This window comes from Camelus dromedarius, chromosome 9 (assembly GCF_036321535.1).
Source record: "Camelus dromedarius isolate mCamDro1 chromosome 9, mCamDro1.pat, whole genome shotgun sequence".
Classification (NCBI taxonomy): domain Eukaryota; kingdom Metazoa; phylum Chordata; class Mammalia; order Artiodactyla; family Camelidae; genus Camelus; species Camelus dromedarius.
In genome coordinates, this window is record NC_087444.1 from 75854150 (window position 1) to 75872917 (window position 18768).

At 37.5% G+C, this 18768-nt stretch overlaps 2 protein-coding genes across 2 annotated transcripts; both read left to right on the plus strand.

Annotated features, from left to right (window-relative positions):
- Nucleotides 1–1245: 1245 nt before the first annotated feature.
- On the plus strand, nucleotides 1246–4060 carry LOC105092006 (vomeronasal type-1 receptor 2-like). The gene has a single exon (XM_031457119.2). The coding sequence runs from the start codon at nucleotides 1886–1888 to the stop codon at nucleotides 2801–2803; it is 918 nt and encodes a 305-aa protein (XP_031312979.1). The 5' UTR covers nucleotides 1246–1885; the 3' UTR covers nucleotides 2804–4060.
- Nucleotides 4061–16265: 12205 nt separating this feature from the next.
- On the plus strand, nucleotides 16266–17423 carry LOC105092019 (vomeronasal type-1 receptor 4-like). The gene is given in 2 exon segments (XM_064489843.1): nucleotides 16266–16495; nucleotides 16497–17423. Coding segments are annotated over 2 exon segments (942 nt in total). The 5' UTR covers nucleotides 16266–16363; the 3' UTR covers nucleotides 17307–17423.
- The last annotated feature ends 1345 nt before the right edge of the window (nucleotides 17424–18768 follow it).

The following is an 18768-nucleotide window of genomic DNA, read 5'->3' on the forward strand; positions in this document are numbered from 1 at the left end:
GAGCCCGCCGTCCATGCAGCAGGAAACAGCCTGTGGCTTTTCTCTGTATTCATCAAGAGGCAAAGTCTATATAGGAAGGCTTCATATCAGGGATTGGGTAAGTGAATATTGGACAAAGGGAATCTCCCATGTATTACCCGCATCCAGGACCAAAGCCATGCAGGAAGGTGGAATAAATCCTGAGGCGTGAAGTGAGGTAGTGAAGAGAGCAGAGGTCCTAGACCTCTCACCACCCCGACGGCTCCTCATGTCGTGTGTGTAATGCTTATTTACACCGATCACTGTGATTTACTGCATTTGATGATGAAATTGGATTTGTAATGTGTCTAAGATCTGTTTTTCTTGAATCAATTTGATGTACAGTGTACTTTACAGGAATCATAGACATAATTTTCAGGTGTCAGAGGAATGCCCTTAATATTCCATACTTGTAACACAGAGTAGGATGCATGTACAGGATTCAGGTGGTCCTGGGCAGAAAGAGTGTGTCTAGCAGCCAATGCAGGAATAGAAATGTTGTCTCTGACCCTGGGTGTATGAAGTGATTAATAGATTTAAAATTTTGTTGCTATTGATTATGGAGAGACTCTTCACACATAAAGTTAGGGAAGCAAAATTTAAGAAAAGGAGAAGTTCATGTGTTTCAGGTACCATTTTAAGGCTGAAATGTATCCTGTGATATTTCTGCTAGTTTGAAATATTATCATATCAATGCAACAAATGTGTGTCATTTATCCCGTACACACGTTGCTTGCCTTAACGTTCAGTTTTGCATGTGTCTGTATTTTTTTCTTTTTCACCTGTCTTGTGTTACTGCTAATAGTTTTGTTTAACTCAGGAATTAATAAATTGATATGCATATGATCTGTAATTAGTAATAATTTTCTTTCTACCGTGCACTATTCAACAGGCATCAGTGTTTCCTATCCCATAGTTAGTTTGACTTGTGCCATTGTATATTTGTTCCTGGAATGAGAGTAAATGTATCTTTCTGTTCTGACCAAAATTGAACAATTCTTAGGGGTAGGATAGAGCTCAGTGTTACAATGCATGCTTATCATGCATGAGGTCCTGGGTTTAATCCCAAGTACCTCAATGAAACTTAATATGTAAATAAATAAACCTAATTAACTCTCCTCCACCAAAGCAAACAAACAAATAACCCAAGAACAATAAAAACTGAGCCATTCTTCTGGTCCTAGAACCCATCTTGTCAGGGGCCGCTGCCTGCGGTTTTCTATTGCAGTTGGTGCATCTACTTTTTATGAATATCTCTAAAGCTTTCTTCAGTGTTTATATTTGCCTGTAGAATAAGTCTTCATAAATAACTGGAATCTTGTCACAACCTAAATTTTAAAATAGAAGACCACAACCTAAATTGAAATGGCAAGGTGCAAAAGTAAAACTAAATCTAGATCTGGTTTATCTAAACCAGAACTGAGGTAGCTAGCACTTTAGTACATTCTGGATTAAATGCACTATCATCATTAGCAGCTGAGAGATGTTCGGATCCCCACTAACCAACTTCCCTTAACAGTGAGTGAATTTACACGAAACACTCAACCTCTCCGTGCCTCTGTTGTCTTCATCTTTGTAAGGAATCTAGTAGTGTCTACTTCATGAATTTGTGAGGAAGAAAGAAGTTACAGCATGCATGCGTTCACAGCAGTGATTCATCCATTGCCAAGAACATTCATGCAGTGGTTGTACATTCAACCCTTGGATGCATTGACGTGACTGGGAAATGTTAAGTAAGTGATTCAAAGTAGGAACTATTGATGATGGGAGAATATTGGATTTCAGCTGACAGGATACATGTGATCCACGCCTCCCACTCAGGATCCTCTAGCTCAGAAGACAACTCTAAACATTGAGACCTGACAAGATGGATGCCAGTGATTTGGCAATAAGGTCAAGCTTCTTATTAGTGACTATAATCGGACTCTTTGGGAATTTTTCTCTTCTTTACCATTATGTCTTCCTTTTTTGCACTGGCTATAAGTTGAGGACTGTAGATTTGATTGTCAACAACCTCCTTGTAGGCAACATCTTGGTTCTTTTCTCTAGTGGATTCCACTATACAGTGACAAATTTTGCGTGGCATGTCAACAGTGAATTTCAATGCAAATTTTCCCCTTATGTCCGTGTAGTAGGCAGGGGAGTGTCCATTGGCACCACCTGCCTGTTGAGTGTCTTCCAGGTCATCACGATCAGTCCCAGGAACTCTAGGTGCATAGAGCTTAAAGTGAAGGCTCCCAAGTTGGTCGTTGCTTCAATTATTCTGTGCTGGATCATGAACATGTTGATCAATGTCATTTATCCTGTGTATATGACTGGAAACTTGAACACAAGCATCACAAACAGAAAAAATTTTGGATACTGTTCTGCTGTTTGTCATGACCAAACCATAGACTCATTATTTATAGCATTGATATCCTTCCCTGATATCTTAAGTTTTGTCCTCATGGTGATAGCCAGTGGCTGCACAGTTTTCATCCTGTACAGGCACAAGAAGAGGGTCCAAAACATCCATAGGATCAATGTCTCCTCCACATCCTCCCCTGAGACCAGAGCCACCAAAACCATCCTTCTCCTGGTGAGCACCTTTATCTTCTTTAACATCTTTTCCCTCATTAGTAATATTCTTTTCATTTTTTTTAACAGTCTTAATTTGTTCTTTTTAAAAACTTCTGAAATAATCGTTGCATGTTTCCCAGCTATCAGCCCGTTTCTGCTCATCATTTGTGACTCCAGGATATCCAGGCTCTGCTTTGTCCAGATAAGGTGTACCAGAATCCCCTAACTTTATGAGAAAGATATAAATTGTACAAACATGCACTATACATGTTTGGTAATTGATTCAGTTCACTGAGTCGTAAGTAGAATTATGAGTGGCTTACTACACAATGGTAAACAGAATACACAGAGATTCTTCAAAGTAAGGCAAGTTATAATAGTAATTATAATGAAATTTTATATAAGTTACCATATTTCTCATGTAATACTAATGTAATGGCCTTTTTTACTAGTGCTTGCAGTGAAGGAATTTAGAATTTATGCAATAATCAACATAATCAACACACGGTCCTGAAACAATCTGGATGTTATGGAGACATGAGTATGTAACTGAATTCTGTCACAGTAAATTTCCCAGAAATGAGTAGGCATGGAATGTTAAGAAAAGGTGTGTTAAAATGGAACAGCCTATGTCAGATCATTGTGGAACTTAAGACCATGGTGCTGAAGGAAAAATCCAGTCATCAGGAAAGCTTTTGGGAGTCAGTGTTGAGCCTGGTAACGATCTATCCTTAGAGAGGCTCCAGTGATGTTTCTTTTGGGATGTTATGTTGTGTGGGAGATGAGCATGTTTAAACATTTTCAGGTAGAAATGAAGAAACTGAACTGAATTCGGCAAAGAAGAGCATAAAATTACATTTTTAGCATATTTTTCAAAAATATCCAGTGATTATGACAATTGCAAAAGTTGTGAATGGCATGGAATGGCATCTGCAGAAGGCAGATTTTTCTCTCTTTTGTGAAGATGACTTGGGCATATTGTTACAAAACTGGTTTTGAGGTGCACGGTCATGTCTCCAGTTCATTGAAATTCTTTTGTGATGGAGCGTCCATTAAACTTGGAGCACTGCAGAAAGAGCCACATGGAAAGGAAACATGAATCCATTCTTAAGATCCCGGGGCAGTGTGGCTTCTTGATTTTCAAGGAGCAGAGTGAACATTGCCTCAAATCTAGGAGAGAATTTTATATGGTTTTTCTCTATGTTTACATCCCGAAGCCAAAGCAAAGGATTGTGAAATCAATAGCTGAAAGAGAAAACTTTATTTTGACCCAAAGGATATTTAGATTGAAGTTTGTAAACCAAAGAGAAACCAATATTGTTTACTCACGTGAGGTACTTAAATATTTACCACTAATGAGGTCACAAAGCAAGAAAAAGAAGTTATAGACACACATACCTGCAAATATGTATGTATGTCTCTTGGTGATCTTGTGTATATATGTATATATATTCACATATACATAAAAAATCAGTCATGTTTATTGTGCATCTATGAATATATTTGAATGCTGTATATTAAGAAAAACTGAAAATAAAACTAATTACAATATTGACAAATATTCAAATGTCTGATACCTGAAATGTATAATTCCATGCTAGTTCTTTGTAAAAAATCCTAATGTATTCTTTCATTTTCTTGCTTTAATTCTATTAATTGGCCATCTCTCTTGAAATAACATTCAATGAACATGGTAAACAATTTTTGGTTAATATATGTGTCTACTTAAATTTAATATAAAAGCATTTGGGTATCAATGTAATTTTAAAATTGGTCTATGTTAATTTTTCTATCAATTTTAAATATAATTCTACATTATAATTGATGTGTTCTCTTTGAAAGTTGTGTACTTGTTGTTTGTTAGTTTTTATGTTTACATTTCATCATATATTTAAAAGTGAATCATAGTGTCATTTATCTAATATTATTAAACCCCATTTATTGTATAAGGACATTGCAACAATAATTTACTCACCATATCCCATCTTTTTTCTCCCAAGAAAGCTCCGCAGGGGAATTTATTTACTTAATTCTTTGTTTATTTATTTATTTACTTTCATATGCATGTTTTTTTTAACCTTTTTCATTGATTTATAATCATTTTACAATGTTGTGTCAAATTACAGTGTAGAGCACAATTTTTCAGTTATACATGAACATATATTCATTGTCACATTTTTTTCATCTGTGAGCTGCCATAAGATCTTGTGTATATTTCCCTGTGCTGTACAGTATAATCTTGTTTATCTATTCTACAATTTTGAAATCCCACCTATCCCTTCCCACCCTCTGCCCCTTTGGCAACCACAAGGTTGTATTCTATGTCTACGAGTCTTTCTATTTTGTATTTATGCTTTTTTTGTTTTTGTTTTTGTTTTTGTTTTTGTTTTTGTTTCTGTTTTTGTTTTTGTTTTTCAGATTCCACATATGAGCGATCTCATATGGTATTTTTCTTTCTCTTTCTGGCTTACTTCACTTAGAATGACATTCTCCAGGAACATCCATGTTGCTGCAAATGGCATTATGTTGTCGGTTTTTATGGCTGAGTAGTATTCCATTGTATAAATATACCACTTCTTCTTTATCCAGTCACCTGTTGATGGACATTTAGGCTGTTTCCATGTCTTGGCTATTGTAAATAGTGCTGCTATCAACATTGGGGTGCAGGTGTCATCCTGAAGTAGGGTTCCTTCTGGATATATGCCCAGGAGCGGGATTCCTGGGTCATACGGTAAGTCTATTCCTAGTCTTTTGAGGAATCTCCATACTGTTTTCCATAGTGGCTGCACCAAACTGCATTCCCACCAGCAGTGTAGGAGGGTTCCCCTTTCTCCACAGCCTCTCCAGCATTTGTCATTTGTGGATTTTTGAATGATGGCCATTCTGACTGGTGTGAGGTGATACCTCATTGTAGTTTTCATTTGCATTTCTCTGGTAATTAGTGATATTGAGCAATTTCTCATGTGCTTATTGATCATTTGTATATCTTCCTTGGAGAATTGCTTGTTTAGGTCTTTTGCCCATCTTTGGACTGGGTTGTTCGGTTGTTTCTTATTAAGTTGTATGAGCTGCTTATATATTCTGGAGATCAAGCCTTTGTCGGTTTCATTTGAAAAAATTTTCTCCGATTCCGTAGGTTGTCTTTTTGTTTACTTATAGTTTCCTTTGCTGTGCAGAAGCTTGTAAGTTTCATTAGATCCCATTGGTTTATTCTTGCTTTTATTTCTTCTAGGAGAAAATTTTTGAGATGTATGTCAGATAATGTTTTGTCTATATTTTCCTCTAGGAGATTTATTGTATCTTGTTTTATGTTTAAGTCTTTGATCCATTTTCAGTTGATTTTTGTGTGTGGTGTAAGGGAGTGTTCTAGCTTCATTGATTTACATGCTGCTGTCCAGTTTTCCCAACACCATTTGCTGAAGAGACTGTCTTTGTTTCATTGTATATTCTTGCCTCCTTTGTCAAAGATTAGTTGACCAAAAGTTTGTGGGTTCATTTCTGGGCTCTCTATTCCGTTCCACTGGTCTATATATCTGTTTTTGTACCAATACCATGCTGTCTTGATGACTTTAGCTCTATAGTATTGTCTGAAGTCTGGGAGAGTTATTCCTCCAGCCTCTTTCTTTCTCTTCAGTAATGCTTTGGCAATTCTAGGTCTTTGATTGTTACATATGAATTTTATTATGATTTTTTCTAGTTCTGTGCAATATGTCCTGGGTAATTTGATAGGGATTGCATTAAATCTGTAGATTACCTTGGGCAGTGTGACCATTTTAACAATATTGATTCTTCCAATCCAAGAGCATGGGATACCTTTCCATTTTTGAAAGTCCTCTTTAATTTCCTTCATCAATGGTTTATAGTTTTCTGTGTATAATCTTTCATCTCCTTTGTTAGATTTATTCCTAGGTATTTTATAACTTTGGGTGCTATTTTAAAGGGGATTGTTTCTTTACTTTCTTTTTCTGTTGATTCATCATTAGTGTAAAGAAATGCAAGTGATTTTTGAACATTAATCTTGTAACCTGATACCTTGCTGAATTCTTCAATCAGCTCTAGTAGTTTTTGTGTGGACCTTTTAGAGTTTTCTATATATAGTAACATGTCATCAGCATATAGTGACACTTTCACTTCCTTTTCCAATTTGGATCCCTTTCATTTCTCTCTCTTGCCTGATTGCTGTGGCTAGAACTTCCAAGACTATGTTGAATAGGAGTGGTGATAGTGAGCATCCTTGTCTTGTCCCAGATTTTAGTGGGAAGCTTTTGAGTTTTTCACTGTTGAGTACTATGCTGGCTGTAGGTTTGTCATATACAGCTTTTATTATGTTGAGGTATGTTTCCTCTATACCCGCTTTGGTGAGAGTTTTTATCATAAATGGGTGTTGAATTTTATCAAATACTTTTTCTGCATTGATTGAGATGATCATGTGGTTTTTGTCCTTTCTCTTGTTGATCTAATGTATTACTTGATTGATTTGCGTATGTTGAACCACCTTTGTGTCCCTTGGATGAACCCCACTTGGTCAAGATGTATAATCTTTTTTATGTGTTGTTGGATTCTATTCGCTAATATTTTGGCGAGGATTTTGGCGTCTATGTTCATCAGTGATATTGGTCTATAATTCTCTTTTTTTGTAGTGTCTTTGCCTGGTTTTGGTATCAGGGTGATGGTGGCTTCATAGAATGAGTTTGGGAGTAATCCCTCCTTTTCAATCGTCTGGAAGAGTTTGAGAAGGACTGGTATGAGTTCTTCTTTGTATGTTTGGTAGAATTCCCCGGTGAAGCCGTCCGGTCCTGGACTTTTATTTGTAGGGAGGTTTTTTATTGCTAGTTCGATTTCATTTCTCGTGATCCGTTTGTTCAAGTGGTCAGTTTCTTCCTGATTCAGTCTTGGTGGAAACAGTATGTTTCCAGAAACTTGTCCATCTCCTCTAGGTTATCCAGTTTGGTTCCATATAGTTTTTCATAATATTCTTGTATGATATTCTCTATTTCTATTTTATTTGTTGTAATTTCTCCATTATCCTTTCTTATTTTGCTAATTTGTGCTCTCTCTTTTTTTTCTTTGTGAGTTTGGCCAGAGGTTTACCGATTTTATTTACTTTTTCAAAAAACCAGCTTTTGGTTTGATTGATTTTTTTCTATGACACGTGTTTTTAATCTGTATTTGATTTATTTCCTTCCTAATCTTAATAATTTCCTTCCTTCTGCTGCCTTTTGGAGTTTTCTGTTCTTCTTTTTCTAGTTCTTTCAGCTGGTGGGGTAAATTGTTTATTTGAGATTGTTCTTTTTTGAGGAAGGCCTGTATCGCTATAAACATCCCTCTTTGCACTGCCTTTGCTGTGTCCCATAGATTTTGAGTGATTGTGCTTTCATTTTGATTTGTCTCAAGGTATTTTTTAATTTCAGCTTTGATTTCCTCATTGACCCATTGGTTTTTTAATAGCATATTGTTTAATCTCCATGCTTTTCTGTTTTTCTCCTTTGTTTCTCTGTGGTTGATTTCTAGTTTCATGGCATTGTGGTCAGTAAAGATGCTTGAGATAATTTCTATCCTCTTAAAATTGCTGAGGTTTCTCTTGTGCCCAAGTACATGATCAATCCTGGAAAATGTTCCATGTGCACTTGAAAAGAATGTATATCCTATTTTGGGGGTTGTAATGCTCTGAAAATATCCACCAAATCTAATTTTTCTATTGTAGTATTTAATTTCTCTGTTGCCTTGTTTATTTTTTGTCTGGAAGATCTGTCTAGTGATGTTAATGCAGTGTTAAAATCTCTGACTATGATTGTATTCCCATCAATATCCCCTTTATCTCTGTTAGTAATTGTTTTATGTACTTAGGTGCTCCTATATTGGGTGCATATATATTAACGAGTGTAATATCCTCCTCTTGTATCACTGCTTTAATCATTATAAAATGTCCTTCTTTATCTTTCTTTATGGCCTTTGTTTTAAAGTCTATTTTGTCTGAAATCAGTACTGCAGCACCTGCTTTTTTGGCTTTTCCATTTGCATGGAATGTCCTTTTCCATCCTTTCACTCTCAATCTATATGTGTCCTTCTCCCTAAAGTGGGTCTCTTGTATGCAGCATATTGAAGGTTCTTGCTTTATTATCCAGTCTGCCACTCTGTGTCTTTTGACTGGAGCATTTAGTCCATTAACATTTACAGTAATTAATGATAGATGTTCGCTTATTGCCATTTTGAACTTATCTTTGCAGTTGATTTGGTATTTCCTCTTTGTTCCTTTCTTCTTCCTTTTGTGGTTTGGTAATTTTCCTTTGTATTATCATGGATTTTATTTAGTTTTTGTGACTCCCTTGTAAGTTTCTGGCTTGTGGTTACCCTTTTCTGTAAGTCTGTTAGCCCATTACTATATCTCAAACCCATCCTACCAAAAACAAAAAATTTTTAAAAGAATGAAAGAAAAAAATACTCCATATTTTCTTGCTTCCCTCTCCCACTCTTAATGATTTAAATGTCTTCTTTTGCAATTTCATGTTTATTTTATTTGTAATTCATGAGTTATCATCTTTCCAGTTATGAGTTTCTCATTTTTGTAGCATCCTGCTTCTTTTCTATTTAGGGTAGACCTTTCAATATTTCTTTTAGCATGGGTTTAGTGTTGCTAAACTCTTTGAGTTTTTGCTTGTCTGTGGAATTCTTTATCTCTCCTTCTATCCTAAAGGATAGCCTTGCTGGATAAAGTATCCTAGGCTGCATCTTTTTTTTTTTCATTCAGGACTTTGAATATATCTTGCCACTCCCTTCTGGCCTGTAGTGTTTGTGTTGAGAAATCTGCTGAAAGCTTTAAGGGAGTTCCCTTGTAACTCACTCTTTGCTTTTCTCTTCTTGCCTTTAGGATCATTTCTTTATCCTTGACCCTAGCCATCTTGATTATGATATGTCATGTTGTAGGTCTGTTTGGGTTCTTCCTGTTTGGGACCCTTTGAACTTCCTGTACTTGGATATCTGATTCCTTCTTTAAGTTTGGGAGGTTTTCAGTCATGATTTCTTCAAAAACCTTTTTAATCTCCTTTGATCTTTCTTCCCCTTCTGGGACCCCTATTATGCGAAGATTGGCATGCTTTATATTATCCCATAGCTCCCTTATGTCGCTTTCATTTGTTTTTATTTGTTTATCTTGCAGTTGTTCTGATTGGGTGCTTTCTGTTGTCCTGTCTTCTAGGTCACTAATTCGTTCCTTTGCATTAACTAGTCTGTTTTGCACAGCCTTTAGATCTGTTCTCATCTCAGCCAATGAGTTTATCAATTCTACTTGGCTCTTCTTTATAGCTTCGATTTCATTTTAGACATATTTTATATCTCTAAACACTATCTCTTTTAGTTCCTTCAATACTTTGATCACTCCTTCTTTGAAATCTTGATTTAGTAGGCTATCGATGTCTATTTCATTGATCGTTCTTTCAGGGGATTTCTCTTGTTCTTTTAATTGGGAATGGTTTCTCTGCTTCTTCGTCTTGCTCATATGTCTCTGGTACTGTGGCTTATGGAGTATCAGTATCTATTGTGGTCCTTAAAGGAGTTTATTTATTTATCTATATAATGCCTATGTAGGAATAAAACTTAAAAAATAAAAAAAGGAGAGAGAGAGAAAGAGAATTTTAAAAGAAGGGAGAAAAAAAGGTTTGAAAACTGTATAATCAATTATAGAATCACAATTTGAATCGGACTAGCTTTCGAGTTGAGACGTCTTTTTTTTTTCTTAAACCCTTAAGGAAAAAAGGAAAAAGGATCCAAAAACGATATTTGAAACCTATTTATAATCAATAATGGGAGATCAAAACCAAAAGAAATGAAAATGAAATCAGGTGTATTTTTAAAAAAAATAATAATAACATAACTACTTTACAAGAAAAATTTAAAAAGGACTTAAAACTAGAAGCATATAAAATTGTTTAGAAAGTAGAAAGTAAAAAGGTAATAGAAAATAGAACACATTTTAAAAAAGATAAAATAGATAATTTTAAGAGAAGGGAGGGGGAAAAGGCCTGAAAATAGTGTATAGTCAATTATAGAAGAGCAATTTGAATTAGACTAGCATTCGAGTTGACATCTTTTTTAAAACCCTCAAAAAAAAAAAAAAGGAAAAAAAATCAATAAATGACACCTAAAACCCATTTACAATCAACAACAGATGAAACCCAGAAGTGAAAATACAATCAAGTGGATTCCCTTTAAAAAACAACACTATAACTACTTTAAGAGAAAAACCCAAAAGGAATCAAAACTAGAAGCACACACAACCGTCCAGAAAGTAGAAATCAAAAAGGTAATAAAAAACAGAACAGACAAAAAAAAAAAAAAAAAAAAAAAAAAAGATATAAAGAGAGAATTCCGAAGAAGGGGAGGGAAAAAAAGGCCTGAAAACAGTGTACAATGAACAACTGAAGAGTAAGATGAAGCAGAACAGCAATCGGGTTGAGATGTCTCCCCAAAAGCTCCAAAATAGGAGAAAAGAGGAAAAAAAGATTTGAAACCTGCGTACAATCAACAAAAGGCGATCAAAAACCAAGAGAGAAAAATGACACGACGTGGATCTTTCAAAATAACAATACCATTTTAAAAGAAAAATTCAAAAGGGACCAAAACTGGGAGGATATACAACTGTTTAAAAAGCAAAAATCAAAAAGGTAACAGAAAATGCAACAGGCAAAAACAGATCAAAAAAAAAAAAGCGGGGGAGTGTTCTCCTGGAGACTGTGTGCTCTTAATGAGAAGTCTTTCTGTCTTCGCCCTGTTTCGCGAGCTCGGCTTGTTGTTTCCCAGGCCCTCTGTTGGCGCCCTTGTCTGTGCTGCTCCCACTGCCTGTCGGCAAGCAGATCGCGCCCCCTCCCAGCACAGAGATCCTGCTGGAAAGGCGGGGGGCCACCTGCCTTCTCCCGGCGCCGATCCCTCCGCAGCTCGGCACCGCGCGCTCTGCCCCGGGTCGGCGCTCCGCAGGCTGGCCGGGGAAGACTGCGGAACACCTCCGCCGCTGCTGCGTGCGCAAACTCAGCTCCTTGTTTGTTCTGGCAGCGCGAACTTTGCCAGGCACCAGGGTGGAAGGATCCTATCTGATTAGGGCTGCAAACAAGTCACTGTCTGGCCTCCGAGGCTGCAGAGCCCCAGGCGTGGACTCAGGTTTCGCACCTCTCCTAGCACCTGGGTGCCAAGCGCCGGAGGACATGGCTGCTGCGCTTGAGCCCCGCCTCTCCTCCCCGAAAACCTTCCACGGTTTTCGGAGATGGGGGTGTGCACCCGTTCCCCCAGGGCACATCAACCGTGCTGTTTCATGGAGGACGCAGGTTGTTCTGCTCTGTGCACCCACTCATCCATGTTGTGCAGCCCCTTCAGTCCCCCGGGGCTGCCTCAGCGCAGCCGCCCCCGTCCTCTGGCCGGCTTGGGCGGCCTGGCCCGGCCCCCAGCTCGGGTCTCAGGCTGGGTGTCGCAGGGACCCTCCCTGCCCGTTCAACCCAGTTCTGTCTGTCAAGGGCTGCTCCGCACAGATCCGAGCCTCAGAGGCTCCCCCTCCGTCCCGCTGGCCCCTCCGTTGGAGAGGGGAGACCCAGCAAAGGAGCGCCAGTCCTCCTTTGCCGCTCCCTCCCCGCGGGAGCGTCCTGCACTGTTTTGCCTTTTCATCTTCCTTTTTGTTTTTTCCTTTCTCCTACCAGATTTTTGGCATCTTTGTCTTTTGAAGAGGACAGTGTTCTGTCAGAGTTCCGCAGGTGCTCTGGTTGGCTGAGTGGGTCCCTGGATGTGAGTCTTGGTGTATCTGTGGGAGAGGGTGAGCTACATGTGTCCTACTCTGCCATCTTGGCCTCCTCCTCCATGTTTAGATTTTATTTTAAATTTAAATTTTAAAACTTGTGGTATAATTGATTTATAACTATATATATTTTAGGTATACATCATAGTGATACACAATTTTTAAAGGTTATAATCCATGTGTCGTTATAGTAAAATATTGGCTATATTTCCTTTGCTGTACAGTATATCCTTGTAGTGTATTTCTTTTTTACACAGTAGTCTCTTTTCTGTATCTGTTACTCTGTTTCTTTTTGTTTATTGTCACTAGTTTGTTCTAATTTTTATTTATATGGACAGGAGCCCCACAAGACAACATATCTCAAGGGCCTTTTTGTATCCTTCATGTATCTCTGCGTGTGTGTGTGTGTGTATTTTTTAATCCCCTATCATCTAGAATACTTTCACTGTTAACCTTAACCCTAACCCTAACTCTAACCTGTGACAAAATGGATAAGTGTTGTTTTAAGTAGCTAGTATCATGGAAATCTGTGATACCAACAGTTGAAATCCAGTATGTGTAGAAACACAATAATAGAATAAAAATAAAATTAAGTAATAATCCCAATTATACACTAGAACAGATGCCACCTTTGTAAATGATGTGACCTACACAGGATTATTTCCAAAATATACATACAGCTCATACAGTTTAATGATTTAATAAAAGCCCCAAGCAATTGATTCAAAAAATGGGCAGAGACCTAAATACACATTCTTCCAAAGAAAACATACATACGGCCCATGGGCAGGTGAAAATATTCTTGTTATTGCTAATTTTTAAAAAGTGCAAATCAAAACTCCAATGAAGTATCACCTCATACCAGTGAGAATGGCCAACCTTTAAAAGGCTACAAGTAATAAATGCGTGAGAAGGCTGAAGAAAAAGGAATACTCCTACACTAATGGTGAGAATGTAAATTGGTGCAGGCCCTATGGAGAATAGTATGGAGGTTGCTCAAGAAATTTAAACTAGAGTTACCCAGCAATTTCACTCCTGAGCAGATGGATGAGAGAAACTCAAATTTGAAAAGATAAAATCACCTGATTATTCACAGCAACGCCATTCACAGCAGCCAAGTCATGGAAGCAGCCTAAATGTCCATGGACAGATGAATGGATAAGGAAGATGTGGTATATCTATACAATGGAATATTATTCAGCCATGAACTTGGATGAAATAATGCCATTTGCAGCAACATGGATGGACCTAGAGATTATCATCTTAAGTGAAGTAAGTCAGACTGAGAAGGACGTATTTTCTCTATTACTTACGTGTGGAATCCAAAAACGTGATTCAAATCAACTCATTTATAAAATGGAAATAGACTCACAGACACAGAAAACAAATTTATGGTTACCAAAGGGGATAGTGGCAGTAATGGGGAGGAGGTATAACTGAGGAGTTTAGGATTAACATATACACACTCCTATACATAAAATAGATAAATTACAAGGACTGTGTATAGCACAAGGAGCTGTATTCAAAATCTTGTAATAAGCTTTAGTGGAAAAGAATCTGGAAAAAAATATGAATATCTATCTATGTGTGTGTATAACTGAATCACTTTGTTGTTTACCTGAAATAAATATCTGGAAATTAAGTAAACTTCAATAAAAATATTGTTTAAAAAGCCTGGGGAAAAAAACTTGCTTTCTATCAGGAGTGAGGGTCAGCATTGGTAAATGTATTTTCCTAACAGTTTATGTATTCCTTGCTGTTGAGTTGTGCAGATGAGAGCAGTGACAGCTGATGTAGTTTACTAGCATCATATTCCTCTTGTTAGTTGTATCCCTATTGATATTCCTCTCAGGACAAATTCCATTTCTTTGCTCATAACTTAATTGATGGTGCAGCTCAGTGGTATGAAATTAGAAAATAACTGTCTTGGGTAGAATTACTCTAGGAGCAGATCATCCACTGAGACACAGTTACAGCCAGTCGTTTACGTGTCAAACCTAAGTACTTCCTGCTCCCTCCGTGTGAGCCACTGACTGCTCCAGGGGTCATGGAAAAGTAAGAAGCTCTCACAAACACTCCAATAGTCTCTTAAGGTAAATCAGCTAGCAACTTATAATCATCCCTGGTAATTAGTAACTGGAAAAAAGTTCTCAAAAATAATCAGCTCTCCTAAGCCTGTTCCTGCCAGGGCTGCTGCAGGTGACGTGGTAATTGCAGCTCTGAGGGGAGGGGAGGTCGGAGGATCACCAGCTCATATCTCAGGGTCTCGCTGCCCCTCTTGCACACGTACTGATGGCTTTGATCTTCATGCTGAGCCCACCATCCAGGCAGCAGGAAGCAGTCTGTGGGTTTTCTTTGTATTCATCTGAGTGGTAGAGTCTATAAAGGAAGGATTTGTATCAAAAACAGGGTAAGTGAATATTGGATAAAGGGAATCTCCTTGTATGAATGGAGTCCAGGACCAGAGCCATGCAGGAGGGTGGAAAAAATCCTGAGGCATGAAGTGAGATAGTGAAGAGAGCTGGGGTCCTAGAACTCTCACCATCCCTGATGGCTCCTAGTGTCATGTGTGTAGTCCTTAATTACAATGATCGCTGAGGTTTAATGCAATTGATGATGAAATTTGATTTGTAATGTGCTTAGGGTCTATAGTTTCCAAGTCATTCTCCTATTCAGTGTACTTTACAGGAATCATAGACAGAATTTTCAGGTGTCAGAGGTGTGTCCTTAATACTCCATACTTGTAACACAGAGTAGGATGCATGTACAGGGGTCATCTGATTCTGGACAGAAAAAGTGTGTTTGACAGCTGTTGCTGAAATAGAAATGTTATCTCTAGCTCTTGGTGTATGAGGAGCTTAATAAGTTTAATAAGTGTGTCTCTACTGACTATGGAGAGACTCTTCCCACTTAAAGTTAAGGAAGCAGCATTTATGAAAGTAGAGCTTTGTACTTTTCAGATACCATTTTAGGCTCAGATATTTCTTGTGATATTTCTGCTGCTTTGAAATATTATAATATCAATGCAAAAATATGTGTTCTTTATCCCATACACAAGTTACTTGCCTTAACATTCCATTTTGTAAGAGTCTTGTGTTTTCATCACTTTCAGAAATCTTGCCTTACTGCTAATACATTTATTAACTCTTGTATTAATAAATAGATATGTGTATGATCTGCATAGTAATAATTTTCTATATACCGTGCTCCATTTATCAGGCATCAGGATTTCCTGTCCCATAGTCCCTGTGACTTGTGAAATTGTACTTTTTTTCCTGGAATGAAAGTAGGTGAGTCTGTTGTCATCCTAATGTTGAGTCACTGTTGCATTCATGAAATCCATCTTGTCAGGGGTACGAACTTGCATTTTTATGCTGCAGTTGATACATCTGCACTTTCTGAGTCATCTCTAAATCTTCATTCAAAGTTTATATTTACCTGTGGAATAATTTTCATAAGCAAGTGGAACATTGTGACTCTAAATTTTAAAATAGAAGGCCACAATCTAAATTGAAATGGTAAGCTGAAATAACAAAACTAAATTTGGATCTGTTTTACTTAAAGAATAGAGGTAACTAGTATGTTTGTATATTCTGGATTAAATGCACTATCACTGTTACCAGCCCAGCCAGGTTTAAATCCCCACTAATGATCTGCCCTAACCAGAGAGTGAATTTAGATGAAATATTTAGCCTCTCTGTGCCTATGTTGTCCTCACCTTTGTAAGGAATATAATGGTGTCTGCTTTATGAATTTGTGATGAAGAAAGAAGTTACTGCATGTGTGACTTTAACAGCAGTGATTCATACATTACAAGCGTCCTTTCATGGTGAAACATTCAACCCTTGGAAATGTTGACGTCACAGGCAAAGGTTAAGTAATTATTTCAGAATAGGAACTCTTGGTGAGAGGACAATGTTGCATTTCAGCTGATGAGGTACATGTGGTCCAAGCTTCCTATCCCCACTCAGGATCCTCTTGTTCAACTCGCAGTCATTGAGACCCGACAGGATGGCTGCCAGGGATTTGGCAGCAGGATCGATCTTCTTAATACAAACCATAATCGGACTTCTGGGGAATTTCTCTCTTCTTTACCTTTATCTCTTCCTTTATTGCATGGGACATAGGGTGAGGACTATAGATTTTGATTGTCAAGAACCTAATTGTAGGCAACATCTTGGTTCTGTTCTCTAGTGGATTCCACTATACAGTGACAAATTTTGCGTGGCATCATGTCAACAGACAATTTGAATGCAAATTTTTCCCTTATGTCCGCATAGTGGGCAGGGGAGCGTCCATTGGCACCACCTGCCTGTTGAGTGTCTTCCAGGTCATCACGATCAGTCCCAGGAACTCCAGGTTGGCAGAGCTTAAAGTGAAGGCTCTCAGGTTAGTTGTCCCTTCAGTTACCCTGTGTTGGATCGTTAACATGCTGATCAATGTCATTTATCCTATCTATATGACTGGAAATTTGAGCAACACAAGCACCACAGACAGAAAAAGTTTTGGACTCTGTTCTTCTGTTCGTCTTGATCCAACCACGGAGTCATTATATGCAGCATTGATATCCTTCCCTGATGTCTTATGTTTTGTCCTCATGATGTTGGCCAGTGGCTGCACAGTTTTCATCCTGTACAGGCACAAGAAGAGGGTGCAGTACATCCTTAGGATTAAAGTCTCCTCCACATCCTCCCCTGAGACCAGAGCCACTAAAACCATCCTTCTCCTGGTGAGCACCTTTGTCTTCTTTAACACCCTTTCCTTCATCAGTAATATCATTTTGGCTGTTTTTAATAGTCTTAATTTGTTTATCATGAAAACCTCTGCAATAATCATTGCGTGTTTCCCAGCTGTCAGCCCCTTTCTGCTCATCAGATGTGACTCCAGGATTTTCAGGCTCTGCTTTGGCCGGATAAAGCATGCAGAATCCACTAAGCTTGTGAGAAGGATGTAAATTGTACTTAATTGCACTACATTTGTTTGGTAATTCACTCAATTCACTCAGAGTCCTATGTAAATTTATGAGTGGCTTACCAGACAATGGTAAACAGAACACAGAGAGCGTCTTCTCTGAAGTAAGGCAGGTTATAATAATAAGTGTAATGAAATATTACATAATTTCCATATTTCTCATGTGATACTTATATAATGGCCTTTTTCACTAGTGCTTGCAACGAAGGAGTCCCAAATTCATGCAATAATAAACATCAGGTCCTGAAAAAAAATCTGGATTTTATGGCAAAGTATGTAAGTGTGTAACTGAATTCTATCACAGCAAATTTGTCAGAAATGAAATAGGCACAGAATATTAAGAAAATGTAGTTTAAAATGGAACAGTCTGTATCAGGTCATTGTGGAACTGAAGACAGTGGTGCTGGAGGGGAAATTCAGTCATTGAGGAAAGCTTTTGGGAGTCAGTCTTGCATTTGATAAAGTTCTATACTTAGAGAGATGGCAGTGATTTGTGTGAAACATGATGTTGTGTAGCGAGATGAGCGTGTGTATACATTTTCAGGTAGAAATGGCCAGAGTGAACTGAAGTGGGGCAAAGAAGAGCATAAAATTACATTTTAGCATAGTTTTCAACAACATCAGCTGATTGTGACGATTGAAAACTTTGTGAATGAAATGGAATGGCATCTGCAGAAGGCAGATTTTTCTCTCTTTTGTGAAGATGACTTGGGCATATTGTCACGAAAGAGGTTTAGAGCTGCACACTTGTGTCTCCAGTGTGATGAAATTCTTTTGTGATGGAGACGTTCATTAAATTTAGAGCACTGCAGGCAGTGCCATATGAAAGGGAAACATGAATCCAGTCTTTCTTGTGGCAACGTGGCTTCATGATCTTGAAGAAGCAAAGTGGACATTATCTCAATTCTAAGAGAGTTCTATATGCTTTTCCTATATTTACCTTCTAAAGCCAATGCCAAGGATTGAAAATTCAATAGGTGAAAAAGAAAAATTTCTTTTGACTCAATGGATATTTAGATTGATTCTTGTAACACAAAGAGAAACCAATACTTTCAGCTCACATGAGACACTTGAATATTTACCACAAACTAGATCACTAAGCAAGAAGATGAAATTATAGACACACACACACACACCTAAAAATGTTTGTGTCTCTCTCTCAGTGATCTGTGTGTATGTAAATGTATCCATATTCACATATATATATACAAAATCAATCATCTTTATTATACAGAGTTGAATATATTTGAATGACATTATGAAAAATTTTAAATAGCTCTAATTATAGTGTTGACACATCTTAATGTGAATATTACTTGAAGAGTATATTTCTTTGCTAGTTGTCTGTTAAAATTCCATAACATATTTTTTCATTTTCCTAATTCAAGTATATTATTTTGCCATCCTTCTTGAAATAACATTCAATGAACATCATAAAAAATTTT

What these genes read in the sequence shown, in the direction of transcription:
- LOC105092006 (XM_031457119.2), top strand. Translation starts at nt 1,886, where the DNA reads ATGGATGCCAGTGATTTGGCAATAAGGTCAAGCTTCTTATTAGTGACT.